Source organism: Poecilia formosa, unplaced genomic scaffold (assembly GCF_000485575.1).
Source record: "Poecilia formosa unplaced genomic scaffold, Poecilia_formosa-5.1.2 Scaffold205, whole genome shotgun sequence".
NCBI classification, from domain to species: domain Eukaryota; kingdom Metazoa; phylum Chordata; class Actinopteri; order Cyprinodontiformes; family Poeciliidae; genus Poecilia; species Poecilia formosa.
Window position 1 is genome coordinate 1,068,818 of NW_006800144.1, and position 16,747 is coordinate 1,085,564.

The window sequence follows — 16,747 nt, forward strand, 5'->3', positions numbered from 1 at the left end:
CGCGACCATATAAACACACACACAAATACAAATATATATATATATATATATATGAAACGGTGGTCAGAGCTTTTGACTTTAAATTCAATTCACAATTTTACATCAGTCTGACATGGAAAAGTTACAAGGAGGGAAAAAAGAAACCCCACAAAGACAGAAGGGGGGAAAAAAACTTGATTTTTTTTGTGTTGGAATTTCAACATCTGGGTATTTTTTTATTATTATTTGTTTGTTTTTTGTGACTTCCCGGAAACATTTGAAAGGATTCCAAACTCTTATTGAAGGAGTTGCTTCACGCTGCTCTTGTCTGTTTACCCTGAGAGAAACACAAACAGCTGAAAGTGGGGCAAAGAGTCCGAAGCCGAAGGCAGACTGCAGGAGAGAAGGAGACTGTCCGTCCGTCTCTACAGAAGATGGAGCGTTTGTTTCTGCTGTGCTCTGGTCTGCTTGTGACGACAGTGACATCCCAACATAATGGTATGACTGCTTTTCATTTCACACGTCCTAGAATGAAAAGTTACCTGAGTTTGTTTTAAGGATTTCAACTTTTGCTATGGACTTGTGGAGAAACAATTCATCGCTTGTGTTGATCGATGACTATATTTCTCAACACTGCTCTGAGTTAAAGTCAGTGAAAACATTTCATAGTCGAACTCTTGTTTTGTTCTGTCAATAGTAATTTGAGGGGGGGAGGAAAAGTGTGGCGTAACATTTAATGTTGCTTATATGTAGAGAGTTTTGGACATCTGTAAAGCTCTTATATATGGTATATTTGCAACTTTCATTGAAATTATTGATTAATTCCAGTTTGTTCCCGACCCCAACTGAGCGGGAACATTGAGATGTCTGGGATCCAGAGGTTCTCCAGTCCCGGGGAGGAGTTAGCCCTGGCTTGTAAAGAGGGATATACTCCTTTGTCGGGCCCACGCAAGATTGTTTGCACCATCAACGGCGTGTGGACAAGCACCAAGCTGAAGTGCATACGTGCGTGTCTTATTTTCTTTCTATTAATTATGGCAGAAATGTCTAGCAATAATTCTTGCAATTACCAGTGAAATAAAATTCACAGAGATTTTGACGTAAACAGATAAAATATTCAATAGTTTTAGTATACTCAAGAGTTTTCACTTGGACATATGCAAATTAAGAACTGCAAGTTTGAAAATGTCAAGGAAAAAAATGAAATATTTACTTAGAGTACTTTGAAGAAACATTTTCAAACTCCCTTTTCTCATGTTGTTGTGTCAAAACCCAGAACTTTAGTGTTTTGGACCAAGATTTGTCTAACAATTTTACACTTTATTTTATTGTATTTACTACAAGAGTAACTCAGGTTAAGACAGATTCAGTGATTAATCTAGGTGGTCATCATTTCATCAAGTCTTGCTGCAGATTATCAATAAGATTTAGGTCTGGACTTTGACTAGGCCACTCTAAGAAATCAGCATGCTTTGATCTAAGCCACTTAAATATTTGTGCTATTTTAGCTCACATAAAATCCCAATAAAATCATAGCAGTCTGGTGCTTGTAATGTGACAAAACGTGGGAAAGTTGAAATATTAGAATGGGTTCAGCATACAAACACGATTGTAAGGCAATAGTTGTAACTTTATTATGAATTGCACAATTTCATGCCTTAAGTGACTAAACTCACATTTAACTGTTTGCATCAATAATAAATGACAGCTAAGTAGAACAAACTTCCTTTCATATTTTCTCCCGCAGCAAAACAATGTCCACATCCTGAACTAATCACTAATGGTGAACTGTTTTACGAGGACACAGTGTACCAGAGTGCAATCAACTACACCTGCCATGAAGGGTAAACAAAAAGAAAACACGTTTTATGTTGTGTGTGTGCAAATAATCTATATTGTATATTATAAACTGTACATAGAAAAGCTGGGTTTAAAAAAAATACCTTTACGCTGTTGATTAAATATCATGTTGAACAGATATATGATGACTGGAGAGAGTTCAGCAGTGTGCCAAGCCAACGGGACATGGAGTTCACCTGCACCAGAGTGCATACGTATGTAATTATTTAAAGTCATTTCACTTCATCTAATGCATTTATGGGGTGTGGTGAGGATTTGAATACAGAAAATAAACTACAGTATTTTACTATAGGTCTTTTTTTGAGGTGTTTTTAAATTAATGGGGTGGGAAAGCAACATATGCTCATTTTTTAGCATTAAATCAGTAGAATTTGGGACATGTCTGAAGATTTTGAACAAATCCGCAAAGAATTTTAACTGAATACTGAAAAGGTTCATCTAAAAAAAAACACACACACACAAGAGGTTAGCTTTGTGTAATAATCAGTGTGTCTCAAACAGACATTTCTCCAGAACGGAGTAAAATTTCGGAATTATATGAACCAAATTTGTAAATGTTCTCCATTTACAACCAAACAAATGCACTATCGCTCCCCTATCACTCTCACACAACAGACATCAATGTAACCGTTAGGACTGTAGTTAAAAGAAGAGACAAGGTACAGCATGTCTAAGGAATTTAATTGCTTTTATCTTATTTATAAAAACAGTTATTGTGATATTGCACAGACTCGGTCCCAATAAATACCTTCAGCGACAGCAAACGAACACAGCTGAGAGCAAGGTGAATAAGTATCTCACAACAAAAAAAGCCCTCCTGTGATATTTTTCAAAATGGCCGTCATTATCTTTGCAAATTACCCAACAAATTTGCTACAAGGACAGGTTTAGAGCCTAAAGAGCCACTAATGCACCCACAACCCTGAAGTGTGATTCACCTTTTTTTTTTTTTTTACATAGATTTCAACTGTATATCCATATTAAAATTATTTTAAATGTTTTATTCAAAAGATGGAAAAAAATTGAAACTGATGGGGTTTTTTGTTGTTGTTGTTTTTGTCTTGGTAGCTATTCCCTGTGGTCTCGCTCCAGTCCCACTGTATGGAATGGTCATTTACGACAAGGTGATCAGAGGAAACACGGTCAATTACGGCCTCAAGGCGACGTATATCTGCAATCCCCCATACGCACTTTTCGGCAACCCGGTTGCAGAGTGCACCGCCAGCGGTACCTGGACCAAGACACCAGAGTGTCAAGGTAGGAGAAGGCAGAAAAATATGGCTCAGCTTGGTTGATTTCAGTACAACCCAACTACATTCAAAAGTTTATGAAAGTTTATTTCCATTTTCCTGGCAAATAAAAGGAAAAAGTAAGAGTAAACGAATGTGTTTCCTCACAGTGGTGACCTGCCCTCCGCCAGAGAGCATTGAAAGAGGCTACATGTCAAACAACGAGAAGAGGGAGTTTTTCTACAGGGAAAGAGTCAAGTACGGCTGCGAGAGTCCGTACGTGCTGGAAGGAAATGTGGAGGTGGTCTGTCAGGAGAATGGAAAGTGGTCCGAAAAGCCGTCTTGCAAAGGTAATTCTGTAGGGAATCACAAAATATAAAACATTAAAATCCAAACGTGCAGAATTAAAAATAGCTGTTTTCTTTTTCAGAGTCTAATCGGGTTTCGTTTGAGTTTACATCTTTTCTGCAATCATAAACTTTAGCCATATTTCCAATTTGATTTTATCTTAAAACTTGGCTTAGCACTTTTTTTTTAAACATAACATAAATATTCTGTGCTCATCAATTAATAACACGAAGATGATCAATCTTTACTTTTACCAAATGTTTTTTAAAAATGCTGCACTCCCCCTCCTCCCCTTCAGCTCCCTGTTCTGTTAACTTACAAAGAGCAAGAATTTTGCACAACGGGAAGAAAATCTGGATTGAAAACTTCCAGCCGAACCGTGTCTTACACCTTGAGATCGTCTCTGTCTACTGCATGAATGAAGCCAGGAAATGTGGTTATGCCGTGCCGACCCAGTGCATCGATGGAACGCTAAACATCCCCAAATGCTTTGAAGGTACAAGCCATTTTATTCAAGAAAAAAAAAATGAATTGAACAAAAGCTATTGTCGAGTCATAATGTTTTGACTCAAACTGAAGAACACTTGGCTCCGAAATGTTTTCTCAGTAGCACAGTCAGAGGTTTAGCAGACATTAAATAGAACTCTACTGTTAGTATTAGTCTTTAAAACGCAGAATTTTATTTCTGCAGACATATGAAGAATCAGTCTGAATTTATAGCACTCTGCAGTACCTAATATTAAAGTGAAAACCTAAATCAATATCTACCTGTCTGTCTATTTTTAGTGTTATTACATGATATTGGCAAACTTACTCTGTGTGTTTGTTATGTGTGCTGTTTCAGAACCCAGTGGGGTGGAGTACACCTTGAAGCCAAATTCACTTCCGTCAGAGATCGACCAGTGCTGAAGTGGCAGATATTTTCTATCCTGAGGCCGTCATAAATGTCCACTACCTTTCAAAGTAAAGGAGATGATTTAAATCTGTTTGAGATTTTATTGTTTGTTATTATTATTATATTATTATTATTATTATATGTCATAACTTCAAATAACTTCAAAACTTCATTTCGTTCATTTCATTTCAGTTGTCTGGTGATTCACCAAGGTGACATTCTGGCCACAAGCATTTGAGATTTCTGTTGTAACTGTCAGAGCTGAAATGTGGTATGGTTCGAGGGCATGAAAATATCCAATAAATACTTTATTACTTAATAAAAGTATGATCTGCAATCTCACACACAGTGTGAGACAAAATTTACCACTGTGGGGGGCAAGGGATGGCGACAGTGTTTTTTTTTTTTTTTTTTTTTTATGGTGGCACAGAAAAAAAAGATTAATTAAAAAACTGGAATGTTTTATCATTCAATATACATCTCGTCTCATTTGCTTTGATACATTTATCTGAATTAAATCCGCTAGGTCAACCTCCACTACACTTACTCGTTTATGCATATTTAGCAGACTCTCATTTTCTTATAACATCATGACTTGCTTATGTTATGTCAATCAAGATGAACTATACTTTCATTGGTGACACTGTTTAAAGTTGCGCTCAGCTTTTCCCAAAGATAAAGCAGCTCCCCATCTCCCTCTTGTGGTTTAAATGCTGCGTTCTAGTTGTACTCGGAGCTGGGAAATTCCGACTTTCCTAGTCGGAAAGATCAGTGGAAAGCTGTCGGAAGTCGGATAATTTCCCACTGGGAACATGGGAACATCTCCAATTACCTCCAGTTACGGCTTATAAGGCGGATTTCGCGATTCAATGTGGGCGCTCCTCGTATCAGGGAGGGTGTAAGTAAGGTGGTGGTAACACGTTTCTTTCACAAGGCACGTATGTAAAAGTGCGTCTGGAATCAACGTTAAACTGAAAAATTAAAAGTGGTGTTTGCTTATGGAAACCAAAGCTTAAAATTATGATTGTAAAAATCTATTACAAACAACGTTTACGGGCGCTAACATGTTGAAATTCCGACGTCTTAACTAGAACGCTGTTACCTCGGGTTTCCATAGGTAATAATAAAGATTTTTATCTTTATTATCATCCATCTGAGTTCTCCCTTCCCAGGCAACTGGAACGCAGCAGTTACCAGTTTGCTCCTTGCCCCTTCGTGTACTCTCGCGAGATTCCGCGAGCTCCACTTTCTTGTGGTCCAGCATGGCAGCGCTGTGTGAGGGATACACGTTGTGCGGACTTGTTCCAGCTGTAAATCGGCGAAGCTCTGAAATTAAGGGCATCGAAGAAGAGCGGGACAGCGACCATGTGATCGTCACTGACTCCAGCAGATCTGTGACTCTGTACAAGGTAAAGTTTAGACTTTGCAGGAGCTGGGGGCCAGCTGATCGGTACCGACTCGTGTTAGCATCCTGTGGTGATCTCAATAACAGAACCAGAACCGTTCAATTTTCTTAACTCCAGTCTGGGTCGATCGCTAATGCTTTTACACGGGGATGTTAACGTGAAAATAAGCTAATCCCCTCTCAACATCAAGTTCTTAGAAAGTCACACTAATGACAAGGAGATAGAAGTTGGCTAATGTTAGCTACTCTCAGCTACTTTCTCCAGTGAAAGCTCACTTTCTCCAGTGAGCTTTCACTGGAGAAAGCTCTTTTCTCCAGTGAATAATACAGCTGTAGTTGTGTTTTAAAGTTGAATATAATCTTTCAGATTATGCTGCATTTGGTAAAGTCAAAGTGTGTGATTATGGGTGTTTTCTTTCTGTACTGGTCACACATGTTGCTGCAGGTGTCAGACCAGAAGCCATTGGGCAGCTGGACAGTGAAACAGGGTCAACTTCTGACCTGCGCAGCGGTCTTCAACAAGCAGACCAATGAGTATGTGGCAGTCTCAGACAACAAGGTAACCCGGTCCAGGAAAATGGACACTCAGTTCACTATTTTTGTTATCTGCCAATTGTTGTTGCTTAAGTGATGCGTCACACAACCTAAGCCAATCAGAATTATTTTTTTTTCTTTTTTTTTTGTTTTTGTTTTTTTTGTTTTCAGGTGATAAGAATCTGGAAAGAAGACGACATCATTTTAGACAAGGCATTCAAAGCAACAGTAAGCGTGACTTTCAGCTCTTCACTCTTTTCGAGGTCAAAATCATACGAATTATAAGGGGAGTTTTTGTTTTCAGTGTGTTCTACTTTGGAAACACTCAGTTTGACCAGTGTGTCGTTTCGTTTACACCCAGGAAGTTCACATTTACTGCCAAATTAATGTACGCCATTGCACAATACTTATACTAAAATTGGACATTGCTTTGATTTTTCATACGGTTTTGTTACCGTGTCAGAAAGTATTTATGTATATTTACTGTGGACAAATCTAAACGCATCCTAACCTCTGCCTCTTTTCTTTTCCAACGTCCCTCAGGTGTCGGCAGATGTCCAGTCGGTGCACTGTGCACACGGAGCCGAGCCTGCCGTCTTGTTTCAGAGAGGAGCTGTGAGACTTCTGGACTCCCTGCTTTCTGCTCCCCAGCAGCCTGTAGAGGAAGTCCTGGTTCAGGACGAAGCCATCAGGTCCAGAACTCCTGTTGTTTTCACACATCATACACAAAAAGAAGAGATTGCTTTAAAAAACACTTTTTATTCACGAGAGAAAGCTGGTTAACAAATATTTCAGTCTCTCCTGTGTTTTATTATTATTATTATTTTTTATTTTTTTATTTTTTTTACATTTTTTAGGGTTTAAATTGAAAATTAGCATGATTTTTTTTTATTATTATTTTTAATAATGTGAACCCTAACTGTTACAATCAGATGTTTTGTCCTGCTGCTAAGTCTCCAATTATTTTTGCCAAACGCTATGGAAGATTTTCTTTTCTGAATTGTTATGTATTTTGGGGGTTTTTATGTGCAAATCTTCTGGATCAGATCTAGAAAAAAAACAAAACTGAAAAAAAACAGGCACATCTACTTGTGAAATTTTGTCTTTCTAAAAGTAATTTCTCTTTTTGTTGGTAGGTGGAGCACCAGCATTGTCACAGATACACAACAGCTGGTCATCTTCACAACTGAACTGGTAAAGATTGTTTAACGTCTGTCGTCCTACACAGTGATTTCCCCCCCTGACTTCTCTGTAAACATTCACATTGCACTCCTATGCATCACCTCGCAAAAATAATCTCACAAAATCCAGATGAAAACGCGCTGGGTATGCTTGTAATGTGACAAAAATAGGGATTCTCGAGGGACGTGAATACTTTTTTTTGTGCTTTTTGATGTTTATTATTTTTCATTGTATGATTTCCAATGTGTGTCCACAGAAAGGAGATCATTTCCTCTACCTGCAGAGGCTGAAGCCCAACTCTGTTCAGAAGTACCGGCTGGAGCCGGAGGGGCCCGGCCTCTCCCCTCTCAGCTTCTGGGCCTCCTACAGGGATAAAAACATCTGCCTGCTTTATCTCTGTAAGTCTTCATTTCCTGTAACAAGCTGCTTGTTTGACAGGACACATTAGCTTTGTTAGCTCCTCTATAAAATATACTAATATACTGTTGTTTTTATTATGACACGTTTAGACATCACTGTCTAGTTTTTTAACTACTTTTGGAAATGAGACTGAAATGCAGCCAAATGCGTATTATTTATTAAACAAGAATAATGTAGGTCAGCAGATAACTGAATATTTCATCACAATCTTTCACATGCGGCTACAACAACCTGTCATGGAACTGATGTTCCCCAAGGCTTACTTGTTTGAAAAGTTCAAAATGGCGGCCATTCACGGGAAATACATTTTTGCTCAATATTTTATTACAGTGGAATACTTTTTGTGTCAGATTATACATAATTAGACTCATAGACATCATATTTACTGATGACGTTTTGATTTTTTTTTTCTAGATGGACACCATGGTTGCACTAAAATTGGCAATTAGATGAATATGTTTGGTGTCAAATCATTTAATATAATTTGAACTATAGAAATCATTCTGTTGGACATTTTTCAAAATGGCCACCATGGTTGCAATAGTGATTATATGTTTGCACTAAAATTACCTGTAGTTATTGCCAGTGTCGGGCACAGATAACCAAAAAGTTAAGTTCACTAGCCACAAGTTTGCTAAGCAAAAGTCCTAGCTATACTAACACTAAACCGCTAAACAGGTAAAGAAATGAGCAGAATCTTTACTTTAAACTACTAAACACATAAAACAATTTGCGGAAGCTCATGCTAAACCACTAAAAACATAAAAGAACCAGCAGATGCTAACGCTAACCATTAAGACAACTTGTTCTGCTTTCACATTTTCCTCGCTTTCAGACCCTAACGGCCATGTGTACCAGAGTTTGGTGTCTGTTCGGGCCCCAGAGGCTGATGATGGAGCTCAGGTCGTTTCGCTGCCCCGTGATCAACTATTGAGTCTCCCTGTGGGGAAGGAACTGCTGGAAGCCGCGTCGGCCATCTTCCTGGACGACGCCCACATAGCTGTGGTTGGGGTTCCACACCCTTCTGCTGGGCCCGGAAAAGGCAAGGAAAGCTTTAAAATTCTTGGTAAAGTTACGAAGATGTTACCTTTTAAAAATGTTAGCATATTTTTATTTACTTTTTTCACTTATTACTTCAACAACGAAAGTGCTGGTGATATAACATTGTGAATATTACAGTTTTAATAGTGACGTCAGTAAGGTCTATCATTAGTTTGTACATCAAGTTAGGCTAGAATTAAGATTGGCATTTGACGCCACAGCTGGAAAAGGCCCCAGTCATTCCAATACCCTCCAGCGTATCATTAGGACTTTAACTCAGGAATAGTGTGGTGGAAGCATCTCAGTTTTAAATGCAGAACTTTTTAAAACGTACAACCTGCAACTGCACTTCCCAGAAAAAAAGATTACAACAACAGGAATAAATAGTATGCAAAAGAAGAAAAAACTAAAGAATGTAGGTGATCTTAAAAACTGCCTTGTACATGATTCCAGTGTTGTTTTTTCAGCAACATTCTCTCAACATTTTCAGACTTTCTCTGCATCTGGAACACAAATTTTCAGACTCTTCAGGCTGCGAAAGAGATGGCGGGTAAACTCTACGGACAGGTAGGCGCCTGGGTGGTGAATTCAAAAATACCAACAAAGACTGTTTTTTTTTTTTTTTTTTTTTTTTTTTTTTTTTGCCAAGGTTCCCTGTCCTTCCAGCTGCTGGGTGCTGATGGAGGACTGTATGTCTTTGGTAGATCATTGTGTCTGCTCTCCACTGTGAGGGGGCTCACTGTCCCTTATCACAACTACACAGCAGTTTACAACCCCAGACCTGCTCCTTGTGCATACTTCCTGTTTTTGGGCATCGATTTGATATGTCGCTTATTCTTTTTTTTTTTCTCTCTCTGATGTAGCTTTGGAGTTTTTCGAGCAAGCTGTTTATTCCCCATGGCAAAGCCCTCTCTGTCATACCGTTTGCCTGCCCCAGATCCTCGCTGGCCTCGGCTCTGGGGAAACTAAAGCAGGTCAAGACCGAGGGTGAGAGGCAGAAAGCAGCGCCGCTTACGCTAACGGCTTCCTGTAGATTTGTCTGTGCACAGACAAAAAGTTCTATCCTTTTGTGTGTCCACACCATTAATAATAATAATAATAATAATAAAAAACAAACATGTTCACATTTTTATGTTTCAGCATTCACTTACCGCAGTGTTTTTCTCCAACTATCACAGAGTCCAAGACTTCAACTGTGGTACCGTCCTGGAATACCATCTTACATGGAGAAGAAGCTGCTGCTCCTAAACCTGTGGAGGCCAGGAAGACAGTAAGTTACAGGATATGGTTTCCTTAGCAGTTAGATGCTAGCAATCTCCTCCAACTGTGTGGGACTGTGTCGATGCGTGCCTCTATGGCAAACTGTTTTAACATTAATAGCCAGAGAGGATCTTCAAACCAGCCATCCATGAGTTAATTCTGTATTACAGTGGCCCAGAAGGGTCAAGAAAATGCAAAAGCTACAATGAAAGTTATGCTAAGATGGAAATTGTGCTACCAAATTTAGCATAACTTTTGTTGTGACTCTTTGTTGTTGTGTTGTTGTTGGTTTTTTTCACTGTTTTGTTGTGGCTTTTTAATGTTGTCTTTGGACTTTTTGTTGACCCTTCTAGGCCACTGTACATTACAATTACAAAAAATAAAATCATTCTTTCCAGGATAAATTAGGGATTTTGAGAAATCTTTAACTCCTCAACTTCTTAATACTAAAAATATAATTTTACTTAATCATTATCTTTAATATTAGTTTTTAGCTAGAAAAATGTTTAGATTAATTCAGTTGAATTCAGTGGGTTTATTTTATAGATTTCTTTTGATTGTTGTACATCTGTAAATAACCTACTGTTTTACCTAGCATAAACTTTAAAGGTATAAAGTATTTTCTCCCCCTTAAATAAATGTATTGTAAGTTGTTGCTTTTTTTACTCACTGATGAGTCGATTGTTTTATTACAGCTGAGCTGTTTATAAGTCTAAACTAATTCCAAATGTTTTATGTTAAATTTTGCAATTTTTTTAAGTGTTGTTGTCGATGTTGTATGCATGTGACAGTAACGCCACCTCAGCTCAATTTCTCTCCTTTTCATCATGCAGAGAACAACTCGTAAGATGCAGTCAAGCCTCAGTTTAACAATTGATCAAGTCCAAGACCTAATTAAGGTAACACTTCTCTCTTTTCCAATTGAAATTCTTTCACTTAACTCAGTTAATATAGAAAAAAAGAACATTATTAAAAATTTCTCCAATTGTATCCATTGCCAAATGCAGATGGCATCAGTAGAAGAGGTGGAAAAAGAGGTCCAGGGACTCCTGTCCAGGCAGGACCCCAATGACCCGCAGCTTTCGTTGGGACAGCTGGCGATGGCACTTGTGTCCCGGAGCCTGGCGGATCCAAAGTTTTACTCTTCCAGAGCTCTGACACAGCTTGTGCCCACCCGGTGCCTCTCCCACAGGTCAGTTAAGGCATGATGGGAACAGAAGAGATAGCGGTCTGACACCGGACGTTTTGTACAGACTGAGTTTGTAGTATTTATTTATTTATTAAAATCTTATGTTTGGAAATTTTGTCAGTGACTGAATTCTGTCTCTTAGAGATATTCTGGACTGATCAGCGGTCGTGATCATTCATTGTAATAAGAGCGGATTGCCAAAGTAAAATGAAGTTAAATTGAAACGATTAATTGTGAAGAATCGATTATCAAAATACCTGTCGACTAATTTAGAAATCGATTAATCGTTAACTGGCGTACGTGCTCAAATATAGGCCATTTGCTGAAAAATCAACAAATTCAGACCAGCAATTACACTAAAACTGTACAAAATATAAATACATTTTGCTTTTAAGATGAAAACACCTTTGATGTTAAATGTGTTACCCAAAACTCCCCAAGTCGCATAGTTTTAGTTTTAGCTTCACTTGGTTCAAATTCGCTAAAGGCTTGATATGTTATTGCGTTTTAGGCAATGCAATGTTTATTTTCATATTTAATAGGTAAATTTATTTATTTGTTTTCATCTTTTATTGTATTTCTACTGTTGCATAGAAAAGCCTTTACTGGTTAAATGAAAAATCCACAGATTTTTGCCTATTTTGTTATCCGATTAATCGTCAGAATAATTGATTAATCGATATCTAAAATAATCGTTAGTTGCAGCTGTAATTGTATGTGAAATTTATGCTTTTCTCTTTCAAATACATACAAACACTTCCCATCAGGAACAAACTGAAACGTTTCTTAACGGGACGCTCCCTTCTCTCTCTCAACAGTGTCTGTCCTGACCTCCTGCCTCTGGCCCTTGAGAAGAGGGATTATTTTCTTTGCCAGCTCTGCCTACTCTTCTTCCATGACATCCCAGAAGCCGTGACCTGCGCCTGCCTCAAGGCATTCCTCAGGTAGAACGGATCTCTTTTCAGTGAGCAAATCAAATTGCACAATTCGATATTTTTTTGGAAGAGACGCTGTCAAAACAAAAGTCACCGCGTTTTGATTGAACCAAGCACGTTTCATCCACTTTACCTAATATTAGGGATAATTAGCCATAGCCAGACTTTATACTGTTAGACGTGTAAAAACCGAAGGTGTTTTCCTCCAGTTTATCAGACCTCGATGCGGAGAAGTTGAGCCTGGAGCCCGACAGTGTCTCTTTCATGGAAATGCTGCTGTCAAACGAGCATGCTCAGACTGGCCTGCAGAACGGTTTCAGCCCTACCTTCTGCGAGGAGGACCGCACAGACGCCGTCGACAACCCCAAGGCCAAAGCAAAAGAAAAAAAGAAGGCGTCACCACAACAGACATGTCCAGTAGGAAAACACAAAGCTGCTCTGATGTATCCTTACAGCTCATTGTCACTTTAAGACCTTATTGTGTTTTTTTCCCCCTTTTATCACTTTGTTTTATGCTTTGGTGATTATTTTTGCTTATGCTAACATGTCGTAAAACAAATCGGATCTTAACTGAAGCGGTGCAGAAATGAGATTCTGCAGACGGCGTACAGTGAAGCTTTGCTCCTCCCACATCTAAAGGATTTTTCCTCTGATCAAGTTGTTGTGAGTAACGTCTATCGTCACTTTTCAATCCCCAATATGCAGGAGCATCTCAGCAAGCTAGAATATCATGAAATTGTGTTTTTATTTCAGTAAATCAGTTCACAAAGCGAAACTGATGTTCTATCGATTCATTACCATTGATGAATATTGTTACTGCTGTATTATACTGCAAGTATACCACACGGCTGGCTGGGCAATAACTCGATTTTATCAATCAAATTTTCAGTTTTTTAAGATAATTTTTTTGGAAAATATGATTTTTTTTTTTACCAATGAACTTCCTGGTTTTCCAGATTTATTCAGTTATTAGTTATTTCTATAACTATCTGTTTTTTTTTTGTTGTTTTTTTTTTTTCCTTGATGAGCGTCTTTTACAGTTTCAGCTTATTCTAACTTTGAATTCAGGTCAACTCAGAAGGAATGATTTAAATAACCATTTTTAAAAAATATATTTTCTTTCATTTGTATTTTTGTTTTTAAGGAAAAAAGCTGGGTGGGCAAAATTGGAAATTGAATTTTGAACAAAGCCGCTTCACAGTCTCCTTAAAGCTTCTATCATTTTTGCTTGTGCACCTTTTTGCACCACACTTTTTCCTCTCACCGAATTTTCCAATAGTATGTGTATAAATGTATCATTCTACAAACAGGAAGTTTCATTAGCACTGAACTGTAGTAGGTCACATTTCTTATTGAGGGTTTCAAGTCAGCATGTTTTGCATGTTTTAATAGGCAGAAAATCCCATTTTGGCATTCAAATTAACTTTTTTTTTCTTTTGGAGAAGAAAATCTCTGTACGCTGAACATGAGTTTGTCTTTTTTAATTCAGTTACTAAAAATGTCATTTTTTTTCAATGACATTCTAATATTTTTAGAACCACCTGTAGATTGTGACTAAATCTGTGTCCTAAATCAGCTGTTTTTTCCTCCCTGTTTTTTTTTGTTGTTTGTTTTAATTTCCAATCAGCTTTTCCTCCGGTACCTGGAGTTTCTTTACCTGCGATATTCCACAGATGGTTCCTCACAAACGCACGGCTACAGATCACCCAGTTTGAATCAGGTATTTAAGATACTCTTGAGCAGTCTGAAAGTTTGCACCCAATATCCACCAGTTATTTTGCTGTCTGTGCTTTGCAAACCAAAATAAAGGTGTAAGCAAATCAGATGTAATATTTATTTATTTATTTTTTGTACATTCCTGTCAAATGCAGGTCATGGATTGGGTTTGCATGCTGTTGGATGCCCACTTCACTGTGTTGGTAATGTCTCCAGTGGCCATAGACTTGCTGTTGAACCTCCAGTCTTTTGTTAAATCTCAGGTAAACATCCATTTTTTGTTACAATAACTGACCGATTGTTTCTGGGAAGTGTATTGGAACAACATGCACCTTTCTTTTAAATTAATTTTCTTTTTTTTTTTTTTTTTAAATCTTTTGTCTTTTAGGTAAGACTGTTTTCTGAGCTCGGGAAGATCGAGGGCAGCCTCCAGGAGCTCAGTAAGATGAAGATGAAGAATGACGTGGGGCAATACTCTATTGAAGTCATGGAGCTGTACTAGAGGGCGTGGCTTTATGAAACACCTACTGTTGCTGCAGTTTGTCTTTAAATGGGCTTTTTTTTTTTGCCTCAGATGCTTCTAGTCATTTAGGTTTTACTGTGAATGAAAAGAAAATGTACGTCTGGCATAATTATTTCATTAGCTGAAAAATTATTTTGTACATTTATTTTAGATGGTGGGATTGTGACTATTTTGGACTTGCATGTTTAATTCAAAGTCGTACATCTGATGGTTTTATAGACAAGTGGAGGGAAAGTCTCTTCATGGAACATTATGGTAAAGTTTTTATATTCTATATATATTAGTGGAACTTTAATAATGCCCACGAAATTCAGTATTTTTGCTTTTTTTGAGTGTCAGAATACAGCTAACATTTTTTTGTAAATCTATTAATTGTTTTTGTATTTTACACATTTAAAAAAAAAGCCTTGATTCTAAATATCTATGAAAACGGGATCTATTTGTGTCATTTTGTCCTTTGTGGAACTATAACAGGTTAGCTAACCTTGTAAAAACCTGTCCCATTGTTATACACTATGCTTCTAGAGGCATACTTAAGTTTTAAATTCTACCAAATTAATGTAAAGCACGGGTCCTACGCTATGAAGCCAACCGGAAGTTGCCTGCATTGTAAATGACCATTCTCCACTGAAAAGAGAGAAGTGCAGAGCCGACTGAGGCAACCGTTAATATTAATTCAGTATTTGAAAGCATGGCCAACATGGACAGAACAGTTTTGTTCACTTCCTCCGCCGCCATTGCCAAAACTACTATTTTAAAACTGCGCAGAAAATCGATGTCATCGTTCACAACTTTTTCTGCTGGCTACATGGCTCACGGTTGAAATTCAACAGGAGAAATCCAAGTCAACGGGAGAAATGGACCACGTGAGTAGATTAGAATCGAGTGGAATTGCGTAGGAAGGCTTTGGCCAGGCTACAGGTTAGTAAATCAGTGTATTTTTCATGCTTTTGTTCAAAATGTTACGGAGGACGTCTGTAGACATTGGAAGGAAAAAATGTAGAAGAAAAAAAAACGAGTTTTTTTTTTTCTTCTTCTGCCATTTCACCAGAAGGGCTACGTAAAATATACTTTTGTTGGTGAAAGGTCCTTGAGATTTAAGGCAGTGAATACAGGAAAGTACAAAAAGAATAATGAAAACACAAATGTGAATTCTCCGAGTTCAACTAGCCTACACAAGCCTAAGATTAAGGATACAATCTTTAATTCTCTTGTAATCCAGAAGGTTTTCTGCTGCTGAATAACAGAATTACAGCCGAAACTAGCTAGCTTGCATGTGCACCAAGTAAAAAGAAGACTTTTTTTTTCGAAGAGGATATTCGTTTGTCAGTTAGAATTACCTAAATTATTTATTTTTGCTAAACGCCACAGTGACGAGAGAGAAAATATAAGACTATTTGCTAATATCTTCAAAATTTGAAGTTTACATACATTTCTCGGATTTCTACTTTTTAATCGGCAAAGAACTTCTTCGCCACATTGTCATAACTGGGTATTAGTGGGTAGAATTTTGAGGAAAACTAATAATTTAATACAATTTGGAAAAAGGCTAATATAAAATGTAGATGAAGTGGAACCGAATACTTTCCGAACTCATTGTTTGAGCTTTAAGCTGAAGACCCTCAACATGACTAACAGTCCTCACAGATTGTGAGTTCACGCTAACAGACTGCACCCAAATTTGACTCAAACGTTCAAATGTTCTGCTACTGAGGACGGGTTGGGTTGGTTTCCCTTGGTTTGTTTGCAGACTTCAGGCCTCTTCCCCTCCGACACTGACAGATATTTAGGCCAACTCTCCCTGCTGACTGACCGCAACTGGTGCAGACTGACACACACTTTCGCCATTTACAGGCGTGTGTGGGAGTCTTATGAAGATCAAAGGCTGGGGAACTACATTGGCAGCTTTGTGCCACTTGTTCTTGACATTTTTAACTATATAACATTATCAAAAACACCACAGCATCACATGGAGATAAAAAGAAGCAACAGCAAAAGGCAGATAAGCTCAAATATTTTACTGTCAATACAGCCAGTAATGATGGAGGTAAAAATGCTTTTATATATGCTGTTATGTTCTATTAATGCATAGAACAAAGTGGATTAGTTGGAGATAAATTTAAAGGACTTGCATCTCTGAATAAAAATGTTTTCCTTTATTTTCATAAATACTGTAGTTTTGTTCATGCAATTCATCCAAGACTTTATATTGTTATTAATCCACTAGGGTT

At 37.8% G+C, this 16,747-nt stretch overlaps 2 protein-coding genes across 2 annotated transcripts; both read left to right on the plus strand.

The window, feature by feature from the left end:
• Positions 1-329: 329 nt before the first annotated feature.
• On the plus strand, positions 330-4,402 carry LOC103148445 (beta-2-glycoprotein 1-like). The gene is made up of 8 exons (XM_007567227.2): positions 330-477; positions 808-984; positions 1,727-1,823; positions 1,957-2,033; positions 2,908-3,096; positions 3,239-3,418; positions 3,715-3,912; positions 4,261-4,402. The coding sequence occupies exons 1-8, from the start codon at positions 414-416 to the stop codon at positions 4,323-4,325; spliced, it is 1,047 nt and encodes a 348-aa protein (XP_007567289.1). The 5' UTR covers positions 330-413; the 3' UTR covers positions 4,326-4,402.
• Positions 4,403-4,870: 468 nt separating this feature from the next.
• Positions 4,871-14,951, plus strand: nol11 (nucleolar protein 11). Its single transcript, XM_007567228.2, has 18 exons — positions 4,871-5,720; positions 6,162-6,275; positions 6,422-6,478; positions 6,794-6,942; positions 7,387-7,444; positions 7,689-7,830; positions 8,688-8,894; positions 9,384-9,460; positions 9,757-9,880; positions 10,072-10,163; positions 10,987-11,052; positions 11,161-11,345; positions 12,161-12,286; positions 12,487-12,720; positions 12,862-12,940; positions 13,905-13,997; positions 14,149-14,256; positions 14,382-14,951. Exons 1-18 carry the CDS (start codon positions 5,574-5,576, stop codon positions 14,493-14,495), a joined length of 2,172 nt encoding a protein of 723 aa, XP_007567290.1. The 5' UTR covers positions 4,871-5,573; the 3' UTR covers positions 14,496-14,951.
• Positions 14,952-16,747: the final 1,796 nt, after the last annotated feature.